This window comes from Sapajus apella, unplaced genomic scaffold (genome assembly GCF_009761245.1).
Source record: "Sapajus apella isolate SASKATOON/1434 unplaced genomic scaffold, GSC_monkey_1.0 scaffold39, whole genome shotgun sequence".
Lineage (NCBI taxonomy): Eukaryota > Metazoa > Chordata > Mammalia > Primates > Cebidae > Sapajus > Sapajus apella.
In genome coordinates, this window is record NW_022436979.1 from 17,164,524 (window position 1) to 17,188,204 (window position 23,681).

The window sequence follows — 23,681 nt, forward strand, 5'->3', positions numbered from 1 at the left end:
AAAATGGTTTTTGGGTAGTCTTATTTTTATACTTTTTAATCTGAAAATTCAGGTTATCTTTTGCTTCACCTTGTCTTAATCATAACGTAAAATAGATATTTCTGTCACCATTTTACTTTCAGGTCTCACAAATACGATTCTTGAAAAGTTTGGTTTAAAATAACTTTAAGATTTAAATGCTGGTTTGGTTTTGCTTTTTACAGATTGGAAAATGCCTTTTATGAACATGCGCAGACTTATTACTACACCGAGATCAGAAGAGTGAAATCTCATAAAGAATTTTTGAATAAAACAACACACCAGGTACGTGATTTTTGCAATAAAAGAAGCATTCTAGAGTGGATTATTATTATTTTTGAGGTGATGATTGTATATTCTTAATACTTTGATGTTTTAAATGGTTTCAGCATTTCTAAAGTATTTTTTAAAGCTTTTTAAAAATTAATTTGTTGTTAAATTAAACTCTTCGCTCCTAAAGTTTGGTTTTAAACTCTTGCACTTAAAGTTCTTAAAGGTAGATTTGTATAGACTTCTTAACTACCCTTACTTGTGGGAATGATTCTTGGATTTGAGTTTTGAGTGTTTTTCTTCATTCTTTTATGTCTTCTTGTAATAAACATTAATATAATTTTCACATTTTAAATTGAATAGGTAAAATAATAGTGATTTTTTCTTTTGTCTTTTTTTAGCTTTTGTTTGTTAGGCATCAGTTCAAAATAGCTTTCTTCAGTGAGTTGAAACAAGATACACAAAATGCGCTGAAGTAAGTTGTTAAGCTTTCAAACTAAATGTTTCCTATTTTTATATTATCAATAACATATAATGGCAATTTCTGAATCTCACCCAAACTATAATTAATTCTAAAGTGTTCATATTGGTTAGATTTAGGGACTAGTCTAGAGATGAATGGAATATAATATTTTAGGTTTATTTTTTAAATTTTCTTTTTTTTATTGGAAGTAAATTTTCATTGTGTCATAAAGCTTTCTCATTTGATTAAATTTTATGAGCCACAGAAATATTATATTAAAATTTCCCCATCTTCTTGACTATTTTTAATTTGTATACACAGTAAAATTCTTGTGTTAAGAGACTGATTTCCAAAGTATAATATACATGAAACATTATCTAAATCAGACTTTTTTTTTTTCCAAAATAAATTTTTAAATGTACCTCTTCACGAATTTGCATGCCATCCTTGCACAGGAGCCATGCTAATCTTCTCTGTATTGCTCGAATTTTAGTATATGTGCAGCCGAAGGGAGCACCAGACTGTTGATTTTTATAGGTTTGTATACTAGTACATTTATTAAGTTCAATTACTTTTTTAATTTAAAAAAATTTTGATAATATCTGTCAGTAGCATCATTTTCCATTTGAAGTCTCTGCTTAGAGCCTTGAGGATCAGTTACAGATGTGTTGGCAGGGGTTAAACATTTTAGTCGTTTGCCTTTACCAAGGAGAATTTAATGAAACTTGACCTTTTTGTAGCTTTAACGCGATTTTTGAAGACAAAGGTATTAAAAACAGCTATTTATCCCAAAATTGAAGAGGGGAAAGAAAAATAGAAACTGGTAAAAACAATTCCATTATTCACAGGATTATTGCAGAAACATCTAATTTTTATTGTTGTTTCGAGATGTTTAAGTACCAGAGCACCAAGTTGTGTTTTCTGAATCTCAGCGACTTCATATAACTGTCTTGGATGTAGCTCCTTTTTTTATTTTTTGAGACCGAGTTTCATTCTTATTGCCCAGGCCATAGTGCAGTGGCACTATCTTGGCCCACTGCAACTTCTGCCTCCCAGGTTCAAGCGATTCTCCTGCCTCAGCCTCCCGAGTAGCTGGGATTGCAGGCATCTGCCACCATACCCAGCTAATTTTTATATTTTTAGTAGAGACAGGGTTTCACCATGTTGGCCAGCCTAGTCTCGAACTCCTTACCTCAGGTGATCCGCCCGCCTCAGCCTCCCAAAGTGGGAATTGGGTATGAGCTATCTTGCCTGGCCTCTAGTTCATTCTTAGGGATGGTATTAGTTTAAAACCTTCAATTTCGGCCGGGCGCAGTGGCTCACACCTATACTCCCAGCACTTTGGGAGGCCGAGGCGGGTGGTCAAGAGATGGAGACCATCCTGGTCAACATGGTAAAACTCCGTCTCTACCAAAAATACAAAAATTACCTGAGCATGGTGGCACATGCCTGTAGTCCTAGCTACTCGGGAGGCTGAGGCAGGAGAATTGTTCAAACCCAGGAGACGGAGGTTGCGGTGAGCCGAGATCGCGCCACTGCACTCCAGCCTGGGTAACAAGAGACAAACTCCGACTCAAAAAAAAAACAAAACCTTTCAATTTCAGTTCTGTTCAAAAATAATTCTGGAAAGAAATATATTTACCTGGAGAATTACGAACAGATTTTTTCTATGAAAAGCCTGTTTTGAGATTTTCTCATTACCTCCCCTGTGCAAGGTAGGCCCGGTTCCCACCAGGCCCTCCTTTCTCACCATCCTTTTCCTTCAGTGAGGGCTGCCCTAAGGACATTCTCCCCTCCTCTGTAGACTACCTGAAACCACTAATATCTGCTTAATCTGTAGAGATACTTGGGGTTAAATCCTGTTGACGTGTGCTTTTTTTTTGAGATGGAGTCTTGCTCTGTCACCCAGGCTGGAGTGCAGTGGCACCATCTCGGCTCACTGCAACCTCTGCCTTTTGGATTCAGGGGATTCTCCTGCCTCAAATTCCCGAGTAGGTGGGATTGCAGGCATGTACTATCATGCCCGGCTGATTTTTGTATTTTTAGTAGAGATGGGGTTTCACCATGTTGGCCAGGCTGATCTTGAACTCCTGACCTCAGGTGATCCACCTGCCTCAGACTCCCAAAGTGCAGGGATTATAGGCTTGAGCCACCGTGCCTGGCTGACATGTACTGTCTTGATACCACCTTTGCTAATACAATTTCTATTTTTTTGAGAGCTTGTAATGGTACTTTAAAGTACTTATGTTTTTTAACAGAATGCTGATTTTTTTCTGGACAGTTGTCCAATTTCATTTTTTAAGTTATGTGTTTGTTATTGACAGATGTTAATGACAGAGCAATTCACATGTCATGGTTCTGTTGTTTATGAAATCATTGATTCCTCTCACATGTATTTATAAACCAATAACTCATTTTTCAGGAAATCAGAGATTGATATGTATGTTATTATTGAGCTGTCGAGCTTTAGAAATGTTGAGTAAATATTCTCTGTTATTTCTAGTGATTTTCTTCATAGAAATCTTTTATTAAACTAATTTATGTCATTACTAACCACCCTCCCCATTTAGGAATTATAGGACCGCCTATAATCTTGTACACGAATTGAGAGCCCATGAAACTAATATTCTGGAAATTAAGACTATGGCAGGATTTATAAACTACAAGGTAATACCAAATACAGGGAATTTGTGTTTAAATATTATCTTCTTAAAATTTGAACACCAAAATTAGTTTTTTGCTCGGAAAAGTTAGTATTTGATTAATTATGCTCTCCCCTTTTATATCCTTTTTCTCAGAAAGAGCCTTGATTCTTGTATTTTGAATTGATAAGTTCTAGAGGTTTTTAAAGTTTGGATGGCTTTTTTGTTTTTGTTTATTTGTTTTTAAGTGGGAGCAAGGAAGAGTTGTTGGGAAGAAAGTTGCCTGTATTACTGAGTTTTAAAAGATAAAACTTATTAGAACTATGTGACTCCTTCTTGGTTTAATGACACAGAAAAGGTGTGTCTATTCACCTTAGAGGAAACTTTTATACCTACTGTTTGAACATTTTATTTTAAGATTGTATATCATAAGAATAGATGCCCTCAGAAGTCAAGCAAGGGCTATTTGGTTTGCTTTTAGTTTTTTCACATTAATCTTAAAGATGCCTGACATTGTGTTGATGATGTATGGCCAAATAGATGCTTTAATTCATTGTCTTCTTCTAATAGGAAAAGATTAGAAACAACCCAGTTATAAGTGATTGATTATATAAATTATAACTGCAAACAAAGGAATGTTAAAAGCTGTTGAGAATGAGGCAGCTCTATGTAGTGATATGGAATGATACCCAAAATATCATTCCATATCAAGGTGAATGAAGTCACAGATTAGCATATTTAGTATGATGTCGTTATTTGTACAGAAACAATAGTTTTATAGAAATACACACACATGCTTATCTGTAGAATATATCAAGAAGCATATGCCAGAAACTGATTGCCTCTAGAAAGGGAAATTCGATGGCTGAGGCACAGGAATGGATGAGAGACTGACTTTTCATGTGTTCCTTTGTACTTAAAAAATAAAAGTGAAAATTGTACAAGCACATGGAAATAAATTTAGACTTTCTTTCTTCCTTTTTTCCTTTTGTCCCAAATACATGTGTGTTATTACTATTTTGAAATAGTATGCCAGACACAAGTTTTCAAGACTTTCTGTAATATTCGTTTGATATGGAGGTAACTTTGCTTTAATTGTGCTACAGAAAATTTTTAGCTTTATGGCAAATCTAAAACTGAAAATTAATCTACCTTTTCTCAATCATCTGTTAGACATAGTTTATTTTAGTCCGTCTGTGTGTTCTTCTTTGGGGATAATTTTTAAATTCTATTCCATATTTTTTAAAAGCTTTTCTAAGGTATAGAATAAATTATGTACAAACATGAGTTATTTCAATTCTAAAAGGGATATATAACCTTTGGTTTTAGCATAACCATTCTGATAAGGAGGTGGAAATTTCATGGTCTTTTTTTCGTGTTCTCAAAATAGTTTTTAAATGAATGCCTTTTGACTTTTATTTTTTTTCATTTATTTTGGGATCAATTCTACATTTTGCAGATCTGTAGGCTGTGTTTTCAACACAATACCCCATTGGATGCAATTGCTCAGTTCCGAAAACACATCGACTTCTGTAAGAAAAAGATTGGAAGTGCAGAGTTGTCTTTTGAGCATGCTGCATGGATGTCTAAACAGTATGTTTTACATTGTACTTTTAGACTATTTTTAAGATAATATATAGTATTTGGAGAAATAGCATGGACTTTGGTTCTAAAACTGAACCAGGGTTTTTGTCACTAAATAGGTTTTTGATGATGTTAGCATAGGTATGTTGCTGGTAATACTATACATTGCTATTGTATATACAGTTCCTTAATGGAAATTATTTAATTGATGGCACCATCTTTTTCATTTAACATGTATCTATTGAGTCTCTACCAAATGTCTGGGTCCTAGAGATATAGCAGTAAACAAAATTCCTGCTGTCATGGAGCTTATTGTTTGAGAATGATGTTTAAAAATTGCTAAAATGGAATTGTTCCCAGAAAGTTGGGTGTATTTAAGTGGTAGGATCTATGTTGAGATCCAGTTTGATGGTATATTTATAAAGACTTGTTAGATGACTTAAATATAGAACCTATCTGTAACCTATAATTACTGTGTATTAATATGTACAGAGAAGTTTGCAACAAATATTAACTGTTCATCAATAGCACCATTGTAATACAATCTGCTGAAGTTAAGTTTCCCAGGATGAATTACCAGAAATAAGCTTCTTTTTCTTTTCATTCTTTTTTACTTCTTGATTCTTTTTTTCTTTAAGATTCCAGGCCTTTGGAGATTTATTTGATGAAGCTATTAAGTTAGGGTTAACAGCTATTCAAACTCAGAATCCTGGTTTCTATTACCAGCAGGCGGCATACTATGCCCAGGAGCGGAAACAGCTTGCAAAAACCCTCTGTAACCACGAGGTAAGTTACCGACTCCGTATTATCCAGCATGTAGAAGAGTTATTCTTCTCTTGAAAGAAGCTAGAACTGATTGGTGTTGATAATTTTTTTTCAAGTCCTTAAATTTAATTTGCTTTTATTTTTTATAGTTTCAGGAATTATAGTGATTTTTGATTTTAGTTTGAATACTCTATTTTTACCTGTGGATTGAGCAGAAGTTTTTCTTTGAAGAATTAATTTATGTTTGGCAGTAAGTTAGTGACTGTTCAGATAAGAGAAAATTACTTTAAAATAAAAGCTACATTTTCATCTTTGTCACACAGTAAATCCATTGTTTTGTTTCTGTGATCACTGCTGTTGGAGTTTGGAAATCCGTTTTGACCCACTGGAGAGGGTCTATGGACTTCTTTCTCCTCCTGGGTTTTCCTGCATGGAGACTCTTTTTTTTTTTTTGATGCAGAGTCTCACTCTTGTTGCCTAGGCTGGAGTGCAGTGGCGCAATCTCAGCTCACTGCAACCTTCACCTCCCAGGGTCAAGTGATTCTCCTGCCTCAGCCTCCTGAGTAACTGGGATTACAGGTGCCTACCACCAAGCCCACCTAATTTTTGTACTTTTAGTAGAAACGGGGTTTTGCCATATTGGCCACGCTGGTCTTGAACTCCTGATCTCAGGTGAGCCACCCTCCTCCCCTTCCAAAGTGTTGGGATTACAAGCGTGAGCCACCCTGCCTGGCCTTCCGTGTGGAGACTCTTTAAGACTGTTTGAAGAAAAGTGTTGATTGCATAGTTTCTTAAACTTGATGTTTCATTTTGCCTTTTCCTTGGATGATTACATTTCAATATCAGTTTTCCTATAAACATCTTTAAGAACGTGGTATACGTATATAAATACATTTATATTTGTATAGTTACATCAGTTTATTTTTACTTAAAACCTTCGGTTCTCTTCTCTGAAGATGAGTGAATATTATCAGCAGTACTATTTTTTAAACTGTTCCAAAAACAAATAGTTTGCATATTAATACTTAAAGTGAACAGATTTTTTTTCTCTAAAATGATGATTTAACTCTTTTTACCATGTTATTTGTATGATTTATAATTTTATTGTGTGTATTATATTTCTAAAGTTTGGCATATTGTAATTTGAACACATTATTTTAAAAAGTGATTAAAACTAGGTTTTATAAGAATATAAGGAACTGGGCATTAATAAATACCATTGGTTAAAATGTAAAATAATATTTTCATCAAATAATTTGAGAAGCTTTAAAATTATGCATATCTTTTGACCTAGAATTGAAGTTTTGGGAATACTAAGGCAGCTAATAAATTCTGAGATAAGTAAGAAGATTTATTTATAAAGTTGTTCTCACAGATTTATTAATTGTAAAATAGAAAGATGAATAGCTATAGGGAATTTGTTAAAATATGCACCAGCAAGCAGCCATGAAAAATAATATTCTAGAAGAATATTTAATGCTGGGTTAAATGTACAGAATATATTTAAATGAAAGGAGCAGGTTGAAAAATCAAACATTAACAAATTTTTGCATGTGAAATCTGGAAATGATAACATAACATTTCAACAGTGGGAGTTGGTAGTAGGTTTATAAGTAATTTAGATTTTCATCCTTTTCCTTTTGGATGTTTTCTACATTTTTCAACAATGTACATGTATTACATCTTGGTTTCAGAGGGAAAAGTTATAAAGAAGAAAAAGCAGTGTAAATCTGTCAGTTCTGGTGCCAAAAATATCCCCTTAAAATACCAGGATTTTATACAGAAGTGATAAAGAAGGATAATAGTATCTTCTCTTTAAAACTCCTTGTAACATTGTTTTCATTTACACAAAGAGCATCTATGCATGCGGAATAAATATCATGTATAATCTGTAATATATTTTTACTCATTTATTAGAGCAACAATTAAAGAAAGTGAAGAAATTGCTTTGAAATCATTTGTCAGAATCAGATGGATTAATTTTTATGAGACTACCTAAATATTAAATGAAACATTTTAGCTTAGTTTTTGTTAAAATTTATGTTAAAATATTCACAAATTTGATAATTGAATGTATGTTTGGTATTTGTATTTATGAAAACTTTTTTGTTCAGTCAAAGATTGGGCAAGAGTTGATTTGCAGTGGGTTCCATAAACTGTTATTTAGGCTTGTGTTTTAATTTACAGGCTTCTGTAATGTATCCCAATCCTGATCCCTTAGAAACACAAACAGGCGTTCTTGACTTTTATGGACAAAGATCATGGCGACAAGGAATACTAAGTAAATAATTTTTCCCTCCATCCTTTCCTCTCAATCTCAAAAGGCAACAATAGCTATCATAGATTTTCCATTGGCTACACATGCATAAAAAATTATGTTGATGTAAAAATGTGTGCTTTTTAAACATTGTTTCATTTTTAGAATGCTTTGTATGTATCACTACATCTTAGAGTAACTTTCTAATTAAAGATGTTGCTGTGATTAAAGCATTTATCTGAGTGTGGTGGCACATGCCTGTAGTCCCAGCTACTTGTGAGGCTGAGGCGGAAGGATCACACCTGTGAGTAGCCAGTGCACTCCAGCCTGGGCAACATAGTGAGATCTCACCTCAAAAAAAGGAAAAATACAGCATTTGGACATCTGTTGTTTTAAATGACACATGCCACTGTTGTCTATTTAAGTATTTTAATTCCAGTTAACTTTAACAATTGATTTCACATTTTAAAACAGCATTAACTTGTATTACCTTAAAAACAATTTCTCTGCATATCTTTTTAATGCTTTATACATAATTTAATTCAAGCAATTGAACTGTAACCGTTAAATTCCTGACTAGATGAGGTGGCTCATGCCTGTAATCCTAGTGCTTTGGGAGGCCAAGACAGAAGGACTGCTTGAGGCCAGGAGTTTGAGACCAGCCTGGACAACGTAGTGAGACCCCATCTCTTAAAAAAAAAAAAATACAGAAATTAGCCTCAATGGTGGTACATGCCTGTAGTCCCACTACTTGGGAGGCTGAGATGAGAGGATCCCCTGAGCCTAGGAGGTTGATGCTACAGTAAGCTGTGATTGTACTGCTGCACTTCAACCTGGGCAACAGAGTGAGACCGCATCTCAAAAAAAGAAAGAATAGGAAACGATTTAATCTCCAGTGAGTATATCCTCTACAGAGGATAATACCAATACTGCTTTTCAGATGGTTGATTCCACTAGGTAAAAGAACATCGAGCTCAATAATGTTCCCATCAGAACAGAACACAGAGAAGTTACCATGTTAATAAAGCTGCCTCTTAGCACCTTTAAGATTCTAGAATGTTCAAGAATCTGAAATGATTATATTAAATAAAGACTTCAAGGAGTATACACATACAGTGTTCATGTGAAGATTTGTATTGAATGAGCGATCTAAGATGGGTTGTGTCTTTTCTTACACAGGTTTTGATCTTTCTGATCCTGAAAAAGAAAAGGTGGGAATTCTTGCCATTCAGCTGAAGGAGAGAAACGTTGTTCACTCCGTAAGTTTTGTGTCCAGTATAAACTGTTTTTTGCACTATTAAAAAAAAACATTTGTACTGAAATGTTTTGCACTCTACTTTGTCTAATAGGAAATGATCATAACTCTTCTGAGCAATGCTGTTGCACAATTCAAGAAGTATAAGTGCCCACGAATGAAAAGTCACCTAAGTATGTACCCGCAAACGTCACCATTGCATGCAACTTTGAATGACTTTTTAAATTACATGCATAAATCTTTTTTCCTTTATAGTGGTTCAGATGGGAGAGGAATATTATTACGCAAAGGATTATACCAAAGCTTTGAAGTGAGTCCTGTTCACTATTTACTTTTACAAGTATTTAGATTACCTTAAGTGAAATTGGAATAGAAATCAGTGTTGAAAAAGTTAGTATTTTCGTATTTATTTCTATGTCTGTTAAACTCCATTTCTGTAATATTTTTTCAAGTGTCATTGATGGCACAATCTTTTTTTTTTTTTTTTTTTTTGGGACGGAGTTTCGCTCTTGTTACCCAGGCTGGAGTGCAATGGCGCGATCTCGGCTCACCGCAACCTCCGCCTCCTGGGTTCAGGCAATTCTCCTGCCTCAGCCTCCTGAGTAGCTGGGATTACAGGCACGCGCCACCATGCCCAGCTAATTTTTTGCATTTTTAGTAGAGACGGGGTTTCACCGTGCTGACCAGGATGGTCTCGATCTCTTGACCTCGTGATCCACCCACCTCGGCCTCCCAAAGTGCTGGGATTACAGGCGTGAGCCACCGCGCCTGGCCGGCACAATCTTTTTCAGCGTTTCAGGAAATCTCACATTTAGCTAAATATGAGAATACCTGTTAAACTATCTCAGTAAGATTTGTTTATACTTACGTAAAGTGAGAAAAGTCCTTTTTTCTCCATGAACTCTTCAAACCCTTTCTTGTGAAGCCGGTTCAGCACGTCTTTCATTTTGTCTTCTTCGAGGTTGCTGGATTATGTGATGTGTGATTATCGTAGTGAAGGATGGTGGACTCTGCTTACGTCTATATTAACTACGGCTCTGAAGTGCTCCTACCTCATGGCCCAATTAAAGGATTACATTACTTACTCCCTAGAACTCCTTGGCAGAGGTAACCTGATGTTCTTTTGAGTAAAATTCTTGATACATAAAATTGCGTAGCACCTTTAAGCTTTTTAAAATTTAAAGAATAATTTAGTCTCAGATAACTAGTACTACTTTTATTACAGGCAAATCACTATGCTTAGTCATCTTAGAAGAGCTATTTATTATTATATGAAGTTGTTAAAGCAATAAATGGGGCAGTGGACTTAAGTACTTATAATGTTTTTCCTTTTTTCTTCATACTAGCTTCAACTCTGAAAGATGACCAGAAGTCTCGGATAGAAAAGAACCTCATAAATGTTTTAATGGTAGGTTGGAATTGTTTATATAAAGTGTGTTATTAGGCATATGTATACGTGTATCTATATCAACTAATGCATCTAGTGGTTTTTCTTTCAACTAGTTGAATGAATGTTAACTGTGTTGATGCAGAATGAAAGTCCTGATCCAGAACCTGACTGTGATGTCTTAGCTGTGAAAACTGCTCAGAAGCTGTGGGCAGACCGAATTTCTCTGGCTGGCAGCAATATTTTCACAATAGGAGTACAGGACTTTGTGCCATTTGGTAGGTAGCTAACATCTACAGTATTATTTCAGAGAAATTACCTTATTTCTACAGAATGAATAGATGCAGAATAATAAATATAAAAATCAAGAAAGAATTTTCGAAGTATACTCATGTTATAGATAAACTGATTTGTGTGTGTCTCCTCAGTGACTTATAAAGATAGTCAGGATCTTAAATACTTTTATGTCTTAAAAATGTACTTTGCTCATTTGTAGTTCAGGTGTTATTAGAAACACTTGACAGTTATTTAAAACGTTTGTGCTTTACTGTCCAGGTAGGTATTTTGAAATAATAACAAAATGGCTCTTTTTTGTTTAAAATCTTGTCATCTACATTTCTGGAACAGCTGTGACTTTAAAATTAAAGACGGTTTTGAAGCTATAATTTATTTAAATTTTCTTTTCTTTTATTTATTTATTTATTTTTTTTTGAGACAGGGTCTTACTCTGTTGCCGAGGCTGGACTACAGTGGTGCGATCTTGGCTCACTGCAACCTCTGCCTTCTGGGTTCAAGTGATTCTCCTGCCTCAGCCTCCTGAGTAGCTGGAATTACAGGCCCAGGCTAAATTGTCTATTTTTAGTAGGGATGGGTTTCACCATGTTGGTCAGTCTGGTCTTGAACTCTTGATCTCAGGTGATCTGCCTGCCTTAGCCTCCCAAAGTGCTGGAAATTCAGGCATGAGCCACTGCACCTAGCCTATTTTTTTTTTTTTTTCCTTGACAGAGTTGCACTCTGTCACCCAGGCTGGAGTGCAGTGGTGCGATCTCAGCTTAACTGCATCTTCCACCTCCTGGGTTCAGGCGATTCTTGTGCCTCAGCCTCCCGAGTAGCTGGTATTATAGGTGCATGTCACCATGCCCAGCTAATTTTTGAATTTTTAGTAGAGACAAAGTTTCACCATGTTGGCCAGGGTGGTCTCAAACTCCTGACCTCAAGTGATCCACCTGTCTTGGCCTCCCAAAGTGCTGGGATTACAGGTGTGAGTCGCTGCGCTCAGCCTAAATTTTATTTTTATAATGAAAAGTGAGCTCATTTGGCTCTTGAAATGCATTAAGTGCAGAAGTCAGTAAGAATGGTCAGTGCAGATGTGTCTTTCTGAAGAAGAAGTGTGGTTAACAGGATGTGTGTGGGTCCTGGGTACCTGGTTGTGCGTAACGCAGCCTGTTTGTTTTATTTCTAGTACAATGCAAAGCCAAGTTTCATGCTCCAAGTTTTCATGTTGATGTTCCCATTCAGTTTGATATTTATCTGAAGGCTGATTGTCCACATCCAATTAGGTTTTCCAAGCTCTGTGTCAGCTTTAATAATCAGGTAATGGTGCCATTTCATGTGTTTTTACCACATGTTTATCTTGTAGCTTGTGTTAAACTAGATAAAATGAGCTTAGTGAATTTTATGTCTTAATGGTGTCATAGCAACAAATGAACTTTGGCAAGGTGTGTTTACAAATATATTCCAAACTTCTAGCGATTCAAGTTTTATACTTTGCCTACTCCAATTTTTGTTTTCACTCCATGTTTATGAAGTCTGAGAATTCTATGTGTGTGTGTGTGTGTGTGTGTGTGTGTGTGTGTGTACACACATAGTATATATATACCTTTTTGGTCTTTTTTGAGACAGGGTCTCGCTTTGTTGCCCGGGCTAGAATGGAGTGGTGCAATCATAGTTTTCTGTAGACTCAACCTCCTGGACTCTCTCACCTCAGGCCCCCAAGTAGCTGGGACTACAGGCACCTGCCACCACATCTGGCTAATTTTTGTATTTTTTTTGTAGAGACAGGGTTTCGCCATATTGCCCAGTCTGGTCTTAAACTCCTGGGCTCCAGTGATCCGCCCACCTCCGCCCCCCAAAGTGCTGGGATTACAGGTGTGAGGCACCACATCTGGGCTTATATTTTTTTATAGTGTATACTTGAATTCCAAATAAGGTATATTCAGAATGAGTAAAATTTAAAAAATCATTTGGTTTATATTCTACTTCAACATTATTAGTTAATGTTATTAGTTTATGATCATGGAAGTAATTTAGGTTTGATATTTTAAAAATTGAAATGGAATAGATGGATATAAAGTGAAAAGTAAATGTGTGTCTTCTTTTAATTCCATTCTCCCATACATCCTCTGTGTTAACTTCTTGAATAAAGTCTAGACATTTTCTGTGCACAAATATATAAGCAACTTTTTTTCCTTGCAGAATTGGGATTGTTTGAATCATTTTCTGCATTTGAATATATGTGAAGCATGATGTAGTATATAATCAAGCACTTGATTACAACTCTGTTATGAATTCAATTAGTAGATGATCAACTTTTGATTACCAGAAAGTACAGTGAGTCTTTAACCAACAAGCATTTATTGAGAGTTACAATATTCTTAACATTCTGTACCTGAGTATAGCATATGTCGACCTCATTAAAATGTAGGCATTTTGGGGGACAAGGTCCAGGACAGAATCAACGATTGCCCAAGTAGGTAATGAAGACTAAATTACACAGTGTGGCTAGAAAGAAGTACAGCTGTAGTAGGCACGCCGGAGAAAAGGGAGGGAGTTCCAGGACTGAAGATGAAATTACGATAGGTCTAAAAAGATGGGAGGGGAGAACATGTTTGGCGACAAGAAAACACTGCATGGAGACAGAAGAGCGTATTCTGTGTTTCTGGGATAGTCAAACCTCTCTAGAATCGAGGGTTTATAATGCTCGGTAGTGGGAAATAAGGCCAAGTGGCTTAAAGGAACCTTGCAGAGTTAAGCAGGGATAGGCTAGTAAACAGATGTCTTTCAAGACGTATTCATTCTTTTATCTGTGTTCTATTTATTGGCTGGTGATAAAGAAACGGTATTATCTGTTTTATTAGGATTTGATTCATAAGAAGTCAGAAATGTCTCTGTAATAGAAATGATTAGATGAAGCTGGGTCACCTGAAGATCATGATGTTTTATTCAACTTCAGACCCTTACTCAAGGATTCCCTCTAATCAGCTTGAGAATTTTATTTTATTGTTTTTGTTTGTTTGTTTTTGAGACAAGGTGTCTGTGTCTCCTGGGCTGGAGTGCAGTGGCACCATCTTGACTTACTGTAGTCGTGATCTCCCAGGCTCAAGTGATTCTCCCATCTTAGCCTCCCCTGAGTAGCTGGGACTACAGGCACATGTCACCATGCCCAGCTAATTTTTGATTTTTTTTTTTTTTTTTTTTTTTTAGAGAGACGGGGTGTTGCTGCTTTGCCCAGGCTGGGCTTGAACCCCTGGGCTCAAAGAGTCCACCCACCTCAGCCCTCCAAAGTGCTGAGATTACAGGTGTGAGCCATCATGCCCGGCAAGTTGAGAATTTTTAAGCAAAAGCATGAAATTTATTTCTAACGTTTTAATAAACTTTATTCTAGTAGCAAAATAGAAATAAATAATATCATGAAAGCCAATTAGAGTCTCTTTATATTAATCCAGGTACAAAAGTACAAGGACTGCGATTAAGATACTGGTGTTGAGAATGGAGATTTAGGAATACAAGAGGCATTTAAAAATAGATAATCCTGGATTGCCGAGTACACATAGAAGCTGAAAAGTGGGGATAGGATGAATGAAGGACAGGAGCTTTTGTACATGCCCTTTCCTCTTCCTGAACTGGATTGCTCTCCTCTCTGACTAGTTCATTCCTCTTTGTCTTTTCTCACTTAAAAGCATCACTTCCTCAGGGAAGCCTCTCCTGACTTAGACTCAGCCACTTAGCCAGGATCTCATAGCCTGTGTACTAATCACACTGTGGCTTCACCTTTGTCTGTGTGATTATTCGGTAAATTACCTGTTTTCCTTACCAGAATCTAAGCTCCACAAGGACAGAAGGGCAGGGTTTGTTTTGTTCATTATGAAGCTAGAGGGTCAACACACGGACTCTTTTTGTTTGTTTGTTTGGTTTGTCTTGTTTTTTAAAGAGACAGTCTGTTGCCCAGGCTGGGGTGCAGTGATGCGATCACATAGTTCACTTCAGCCTCAAATTCCTGGGCTCATGTAAGGGGACTCTTATTTTACTTTTCCCTCAGTAGTCTACCCTTTCATTTCTTTTCTTTCCTTTTTTTTTTTTTTTTTTTTTAACAACAAACAAACTATCATTAAAAACTAATTAAAATGTTAAAATTGAATATAAAGCAATTAGTTTTACAATTTAGATTATATTCAAGATACAGGCCAAGTGCAGTGACTCATGCCTGTAATCCCAGCGCTTTGGGAGGCCACGGTAGGCAGATAACTGGAGGTTAGAAGTTCGAGACTGGCCTAGCCAACATGGTGAAACCCCATCTCTACTAAAAATACAGAAATTAGCTGGGCATGATGGTGGGTGACTATACTCTTAGCTACTTGGGAGGCTGAGGCAGAAGAATTGCTTGAACCTGGGAGGCGAAGGTAGCAGTGAGCCTAAATTGTGTCGTTGCACTCCAGCCTGGTGACAGAATGAGATTCCATCTGAAAAGAAAAGAAATTCACCATATAAATCATAAGGAAAAAAGTAGAATCGGCTTTGGAAGCATGGAATAGAAATGAAAATTGTTAGGAAAGTATAAAATTGGAACTGTGTAAGAATTTCTACGACGACAATTTATCTGCTGGGATAGAAGGTGGCTCTTGCTAGGAAAGGTTTATTTCATTTATTGAACAGATGAGAATGGTGATTCCGTAGATAGAAACATGAAAGATATCTTCCTTTATTCATCTATAAGGCATGTTCTCTTCTGGCAAAGCAGATGCACATTCACTTGGGACATACTGAGTTTCAGGTGGTAGTGGACTTGTCCTCTAGACAGTTGTGGATATAAGCTTGTAATTAAGGAAATAAGACAGAATAGGACAACTTTATGTGGGAGATACTAGCAACAATGGTATGGAGTATGTGGAAACAAATACGTTTTCCAATGAAGTGAACAGAGAGAGAAATGAAGACCTGAAAGAAAGCAAAGGAATGGAGCTGGGCTCAGTGGCTCATGCCTGTAATCCCAACACTTTTGGAGGCCAAGGCAGGAGGATCGCTTGAATCCAGGAAGTTTGAAACAGGCCTTGGCAACATAGTGAGACTCCATCTCTACAAGAAGTACAAAAATTAGCAAGTGTGATGGTATGTGCCTGTGGTCCCAGCTACTTTGGAGGCTGAGGTGGGACCATCCCTGGGGTCCAAGAGGTTAAGGCTGCAGTGAGCCGAGATTGTGCCACTGCACTCCAGGTGGGAAAAACAGGAAGTAACCAAGCAGGAAGAGAAACAGGAAAGATGATAGCATCACAGAAGCCAAGTAAAAAAAAGGTTCTTCAAGGAAAGGAGGTGATAAACAGTAGTGTGCAGTGCAACAAAGCACAAACTGTCTCTCTCTGGGAGAGGGTTAGCTAAATATTTTCAGGAAACAGTTTGTGTGTAGGGAACTGTTTTATTGTGGCAGCAGTGAGTGGGTAAGTGCCTCTATTTGGGATAAAAATACTTTCTTTTATTGGTAACCTTTCACAATGCTTCAGTGTTTGTGTTAAAACTAAATGAGCTCCAAAGTACTGGGCATTCAGTGTTGGCAGACGTCTGACATTTGATGACCCCTGCTCACCTCTTTCAGGAATACAACCAGTTCTGTGTAATAGAAGAAGCATCCAAAGCAAGTGAAGTTTTAGAAAATCTGACTCAAGGAAAGATGTGCTTAGTTCCTGGTAAAACAAGAAAACTGTTATTTAAATTTGTTGCAAAAACTGAAGACGTGGGAAAGAAAATCGAGGTTAGTTATGAAATTTGTTTAAAAATATTTTTAATAAAAGTAGTATGTTTATATCAGAAAACTGTAAATAATACAAAAGCTTATTACGTAAAAAATGAAAATCTTCTACTAGAACTTCCTAAAGGAAACCATTCTTTATAGTTTCGGAAGTTTCCTTCCAGACATTTTTCTGTGAACATATTTGTAGTTTAAAATTTTTTCAATTAATAAAATTGAGAATAAACCGTAGCTGGCTTTTGTCACTTAATAGTGTATATTAGACATTATTTCTTGTTAGTACATAAAACCAGTCTCATTTTTTAATGACTACGTAATCAGTTAAGGAATTTTAATGTATATTATGTAATATAGCAAATATATTTTTTATGTTATTCAGACTGAATAACTATCTTTTGATGTTTAAACATTACTGAGTACATATTTTTAAAGAAAAATGAACATATGTATTTGTAAAGATTGATACAGTATAGACAATTGAAATGCCTTTTAGAAATATGGGATCTAAGTAATATCTTTATTAAGCAGAAACCCTGGAGCCAAATGGTATGGGTTTAAATTGCAGCTCTCCAGCTTATTAAGTTTGTGGCCCTGGGGAGTTACTTAGCTTCTATGTGTCTTCTCAGTGTATTCATCTGTAAAATGGGGATCATAGGAGTACTTACCTGTGAGGATTTCATGAGGATTAAATCAGCTGGTTAATGTAACTTGCGTGGAATAGTGATTAGCACACAGTAAGTGGTTGCTTTTCATGACATGAACGGGAATGGTTAGCTAATCTACACTTGGGACCATTGCTAAGATATAGTTGTACCACCAGTGTTCCCATAACAGTTTCTATGAACATGTTGATTTTATTATTAACCAGTATCCAAAGTTTTTTGCTTATTCATTAAAAAAAAAAAAATCCTTCATGATTTTGACTAAATCCCCTAATTGCATGTTTTATTTTTTAATGGTACCTAAGGAAACCTACCAGACATAAATTATAATTCGTAATTTTATTTTGAGTCCTTTTGTTAAAGGATTTAGTTGAATGCAACATGTATGCAATTAATAAAGCATTTTATTACTAATACTATAAGTATTTTCAGGAAAAATATTTGTGGAATCAGAAATTAGGTTATGATGTATCTATAGCCATCACAATATTGATTTCATTCAGCACCACTAATTGAGTTTCATTATATCAGGGACTATGCCAGATGCTGAATTCATAACACTGCTGCTGTACAATCAGCCTCTCAGTAGAAGGTCAGGTTATTATCTCTGTTTTAAAGGTGAAGAAGTTGAAACCCAGGGTGCAGTTAGTTTATGTCTCAGCCAGAGGAGGACTCTAACAGCAGGTGTTCTGACTTCTATCACACTGGGGGGTCTCTAGAGGAACTCCATGGTGTAGTAGTCTATGGTGTAATTTTGGTGAGAGGGGATGGTGACAACCACATGTGAAATGGCATTTCTGACATCCTTCTTTTTAGATTACTTCAGTGGATCTTGCTCTGGGCAATGAGATGGGAAGATGTGTGGTTTTAAATTGGCAGGGAGGAGGAGGAGATGCTGCTTCCTCCCAAGAAGCCTTACAGGCAGCTCGGTCTTTCAAAAGGCGACCTAAGCTACCCGACAATGAAGTTCACTGGGACAGCATAATAATTCAGGCAAGCACAATGTAAGTCTGCTTTACTAAGCTGATGCTAAAGGTCATCCTATTTCTTTTTTTTTTTTTTTTTTGAGACAGGGTCTCTCTCCTGCCCAGGCGGGAGTACAGTGGTGTGATCACAACTCACTACAGCCTTGACCCTTTTTTGCTTATTCATTAAAAAAAAAATCCTTCATGATTTTGACTAAATCCCCTAATTGCATATTTTATTTTTTAATGGTACCTAAGGAAACCTACCAGACATAAATTATAATTCGTAATTTTATTTTGAGTCCTTTTGTTAAAGGATTTAGTTGAATGCAACATGTGTGCACCCTTGCCTTCCCCAGTGGCTGGGACTACAGCCAGGTGCCACCATCCCTGAATAATTTTTGTGTTTTTTCTAGAGATCAGGGCCTTACTATGCCTCCCAGGCTTGTTTCAGACTCCTGGGCTCAAATGATCCTCCTGCCTCGGCCTCCCAAAGTGCTGAGATTACAGGTGTGAGCCATCACACCCAGCCTCTTATTTCTTTTAAATACTTTATTTAAATAATTTATTTGCTCTTTTTTTTTTTAATCAGTTACTTAGCTAAGGTTTCTTTTCAAAGGATCATTTCCAGAGTTCCAAACATTTCTGTACATCTGCGACACGAGCCCCCTGCCCTGACTAATGAAATGTATTGTTTGGTTGTGACTGTTCAATCTCATGAAAAGACCCAAATCAGAGATGTGAAGCTCACTGCTGGCTTAAAACCAGGTATGCATTCTTTTTTGAAAGTTTGATCAGTATTAATCCAACATAAAATATGCATCAGTGATGTCAACGCTAGGACTTTTGTTTAAAAGAAGGTATGACGTAGTGCTCTTCACACAGTATTGATTATTGGGTTAGTGTTTGAGTTCTTATTTTGAAGAACCAATCAGCATTAACTCTTTTAGGACAAGATGCCAATTTAACTCAGAAAACTCATGTGACTCTTCATGGGACAGAACTGTGTGATGAATCCTACCCGGCTTTACTCACTGACATTCCTGTTGGAGACTTACATCCAGGGGAACAGGTAAACTTGGTCAACTGGGACCGGAGAAGAAATCAATTAGTTTGTAGTTTTGAATATATAGTGAGTTTCAAACAGTTCAGAGCATTTTAACAGCAAATTCTAGGACTGAAAAGTGATTTAATTAATGAACATTTCATACACATTTTGCATACTTAAATGTATAAAATGTCTTAAGCAGCTTTTCTACAGGGGAATTTAGAAAACATGCTTAATATGAATTAGTTGGCTAATAAAATAACTGTTGTTTGTAACTTAATGTAGTAACTTCTCAGTTAACTTTTGCTTCTAAACGAGATACAAAAATTTTATGGAAGTTGAGAATAATAATTTCTAAGAGATGCAGTAGTAATGATTCCACTCTTATGCTGTGTCCAGATAATCAGATACTCTTATACAGTGGGAATCTGATCAGTTACATTGTAACATTCTGTAAAAGTTATAAAGAATTTAGCCAGTTGGTATAGTAAACTCTAGAAGGTGGGAGCATTATCTGAGAATATATATCAAGAGGCAATGTCTGTAATATTAATTAAATCACAACATTAATTTTGTTATAGCTGGAAAAAATGTTGTATGTTCGCTGTGGCACAGTGGGTTCAAGAATGTTTCTTGTATATGTTTCTTACCTGATCAATACAACTGTTGAAGAAAAAGAAATTGTTTGCAAGTGTCACAAGGTATTTTTTTTTTTTTAACTACTGTATGAAGCATCGTATGTGGAGTGTTCTCATTTTGTGTTATTTTAGTTTACTTATAAAATAAGCAGCTTAGGTGCTTATAGTCTATTATAAATTTTAATTAAACTTTAAAAAAATCACTTATATTGAGATTTGTTTAGGCTGGCATTCACTGCTCAAACATTAAATAGAAAATTGGCTTATATGGGTTTTCTTTCTTTTTTTTGAGATGGTGTTTTGCCCTTGTTGCCTAGGCTGGAATGCAGTGGCGTGATGTTGGCTCACTGCAACCTCCACCTCCTGAGTTGATGCAATTCTCCTGCCTCAGCCTCCCGAGTAGCTGGGATTACAGGCATGCGCCACTACGCCTGGCTAATTTTTTGTTTGTGTTTGGTAGAGACAGGGTTTCTTCACGTTGGTCAGGCTGTTCTCGAACTCCCAACCTCAGGTGATCTGCCCACCTTGGCCTCCCAAAGTGCTAGGATTACAGGCGTGAGCCACCACACCTGGCCTGTATGGCTTTTCATATAGAGGATCAGCATGTTTGAGATCTCAAGCAAATCACACGTAAGATAAAATCTGTAAGTTGACTTATATATAGGAGGTTCTGGAGAAAAGGAGGTCTCCCTTTGAAAAAACTTTTTCAGTATTAAAAAATACTTGTAAAAATTGTTTTTGATAAGGGCACATAAAAGTGAAAATAGGAACGATCACAGTTACAGTTCACAACTGGAAGGCAGCTGCCAACTCTTTGTATTCCTTATTGGTCTCTTTTCTATTTATAGAGATTTTTAAGAGCCCATGTTTTTAAATAGATTTACTGTGCTGTATATAATAGAACATTATGATATTTAGTATCTCCTAGGTCCTGACAGTAATGTTTTTTTAGCTTTCTCTTAGGTATTGGGTCCTCAGCCCAGCAGAGGAGAAGGCCTAGCAATTTGGGATTTGTTTTGTTACTGCACAGTTTGGGCTGTAGTTTTGGTACTGCACAGCTTGGCTATTTACAGGTCATTGGGAAAGAAAACCATCTCAGAATTGTTAGTATTTCCCAAGTGAAAGAAAAGGCATGTCATGTACTGTTGAAAACTTCTCATAGCCTGGTGTAATACATAGAGTCCCATATGGTAACTTAGGAGATGAGGGTACCACTTTCAGCACATTATATGTATTATCTCATTTAATGTTTCTAACCTTCCTGTGAGGATTATGAAACTGGGACTTAAAGAGACCACATGAGTTGAGCATTCCAAATCTGAAAATTCAAAATCCAGAATGTTCCAAAATCTGAAACTTGTTGAGCGCCAGCATGACACTCAAAGGAAATGCTTCCAGGAGAATTTTGGATTTGGAATGCTCAACCAGTAAGCATGGGAATACTCCAAAATCCAAAAACCTGAGACATTTCTAGTCCCAGCATTTCAGATAACCTGTGTAACTTTCCCAAGGTCACATCATTAGGTTCAAGGTCACATAGCTAGTAAGTATGTATCAAGTCAGGATTAGAATTCAGCTGTGCCTGGCATTACAGTCTGAGCTTTTAACCAGTATGACCTTTTTTAAAGATTTCTTACCAAGAGGTCGTGTTACTTGTTTTGAAAGATAAAATAGCGCCCCCCCTTTTTTTCTTTTTTCTATTTTTTTTTTTTTTTTTTTTTGACATGGGGTCTCACTGTGTTGCCCAGCCTGAAGTGCAGTGACGCAATCTTGGCTCATTGCAACCTTCACCTCCTGGTTTCAAACAATCCTCCCATCTCAGCCTCCCAAGTAACTGGGACTACAGGTGTGCACCACCGTGCTCAGCTAATTTTTTGTATTTTTGGTAGAGACAGGGTTGTGCCATGTTTCTCAGGCTGGCCTTGAACTCCTTAGCTCAAGCAGTTTGCCCACCTCAGCCTCCCAAAATGCGGAGATTACAGGTGTGAGCCACCGTGCCCAGCCCCCATTGTTTTTCTAACAGACTCTTAGAAGGGAGATATAGCATGTTGGTTAAGAGTGTAGGCTCCATGACAGTTTCAATTCTGCTTTTATGCCTTTGTTAGTTTCCAGCTATGTGACCTCATCTTAAAATGGCAATCATAATAGCACTTGTTTCTTTGTGTGATTATGAACATTATGTAATACATGTGTAGTGATGATAGCAGTGTCTGTCATATTACATTCATATTATCTTTATTATCAGTCATTTTGAGTTGAGGTGTAGTAAGAACTTAGACAAAAGAAGACCCTAGCTTTGTGGAACATCTGATTCCTCCTCTGTAAAATGGTGGTGATGCCTGCCTTACCCACTTTATTAGATACAGAGATAAATACTGTATAAGAAAACACTTTCGCTGGGTGCTGTGGTTCACTCCTATAATACCAGCGCTTTGGGGTTCTGAGGCAAGAGGATCATTTGAGGCCAGGAGTTCAAGACTAGCCTGAGTAACATAGCAAGGCCCTATCTCTAAAAAAATAAAACACAGTAGCCAGGCATGGTGATGTGCGCCTATAGTCCCAGCTACTCAGGAGGATCACTTGAGCCCACATGTTTGAGGCTGCAGTGATCTGTGATGGTGCCACTTTACTGCATCCTGGTTGCCAGAGTGAGACCCTGTCTCCAAAAAAAAAATAGTACTCAGTTCTCTCTACACAGATTTTTACAAACATTATCTAAAAGAAAGGCCTTTCTCTCTTAGTGTGTATAATTTGGGATTATTTATTGATCAGTGATAGATTTTGTTTTTTAAAACTTTATATACAAAGATTTAGAGAATCCATTGAATGTGCTTTTTAAATTTTCTTGCAGGATGAAACTGTAACAATAGAAACAGTCTTTCCATTTGACGTTGCAGTTAAATTTGTTTCTACCAAGGTATGTTCCTGTGAGGCATACTAGAAGTCATTTAAGTTATAGAAATGGACTGAAATGATAACATGGATTAAAGTAATTCCTGACAGACCTTTTATCTTCATTTGTGACAGTTTGAGCACCTGGAAAGGGTTTATGCTGACATCCCCTTTCTGTTGATGACGGACGTCCTAAGTGCCTCACCCTGGGCCCTCACCATTGTTTCCAGTGAGCTCCAGCTTGCTCCATCCATGTCCACAGTGGACCAGCTAGAGTCCCAGGTGGAAAATGGTGAGAAGTCGGTCCATTTCCACTTAAAGAGCAGGAGAATTGTGTGTGTGTGTGTGTGTGTGTGTGTGTGTAAGCTGGCAATGGAGGAGTTAATTCGCTTTTTACTAAGTGAGGGAACTGGAGCCCTATACTCACGAAAGCAAATGCATATGGAATTAAGGTGGAATTGGTGTCATTTATAATACCATTTGCTTGACTATACCTGATTTTTAAAGATCCGATTTTTTTCATACTCTAAGGAAGTTGTACTTTGAAACTGTACTTCACGAAAAGAATTTTTTTCATTTTTGAACTTTTAAAGGCTTTTCTTCTCATTGACTCTTAATGTTTACTGTTTTTCATAACTTGAAATGAGAAAAGATACATATATATATATATATGTATATATATATATATAATTGTTCTGGGGTACATGTAAAGAACATGCAGGATTGTTGCATAGGTACATACATGGCAACGTGGTTTGCTGCCTCCATCCCCATCACCTATATCTGACATTTCTCGCCATGTTATCCCTCCCCTAG

At 36.6% G+C, this 23,681-nt stretch overlaps 1 protein-coding gene and 1 pseudogene across 3 annotated transcripts in view; one reads left to right on the forward strand and one right to left on the reverse strand.

The window, feature by feature from the left end:
* TRAPPC11 (trafficking protein particle complex 11) overlaps positions 1-23,681 on the forward strand; it is a 52,965-nt gene that overhangs the window by 14,560 nt on the left and 14,724 nt on the right. For all 3 annotated transcript variants that reach the window (XM_032298736.1, XM_032298738.1, XM_032298737.1), the window contains 20 exons: positions 204-303; positions 690-763; positions 3,322-3,418; positions 4,853-4,986; positions 5,616-5,763; positions 7,930-8,023; positions 9,179-9,258; positions 9,349-9,427; positions 9,510-9,564; positions 10,216-10,361; positions 10,601-10,662; positions 10,787-10,919; positions 12,104-12,234; positions 16,508-16,663; positions 18,139-18,326; positions 18,907-19,055; positions 19,238-19,359; positions 19,917-20,036; positions 22,825-22,890; positions 23,001-23,157. In XM_032298736.1, the coding sequence (XP_032154627.1) occupies positions 204-303; positions 690-763; positions 3,322-3,418; positions 4,853-4,986; positions 5,616-5,763; positions 7,930-8,023; positions 9,179-9,258; positions 9,349-9,427; positions 9,510-9,564; positions 10,216-10,361; positions 10,601-10,662; positions 10,787-10,919; positions 12,104-12,234; positions 16,508-16,663; positions 18,139-18,326; positions 18,907-19,055; positions 19,238-19,359; positions 19,917-20,036; positions 22,825-22,890; positions 23,001-23,157 (2,291 nt within the window). The remainder of the gene's footprint in view (positions 1-203; positions 304-689; positions 764-3,321; positions 3,419-4,852; positions 4,987-5,615; positions 5,764-7,929; positions 8,024-9,178; positions 9,259-9,348; positions 9,428-9,509; positions 9,565-10,215; positions 10,362-10,600; positions 10,663-10,786; positions 10,920-12,103; positions 12,235-16,507; positions 16,664-18,138; positions 18,327-18,906; positions 19,056-19,237; positions 19,360-19,916; positions 20,037-22,824; positions 22,891-23,000; positions 23,158-23,681) is intronic.
* LOC116565315 lies at positions 1,156-1,268 on the reverse strand (annotated as a pseudogene).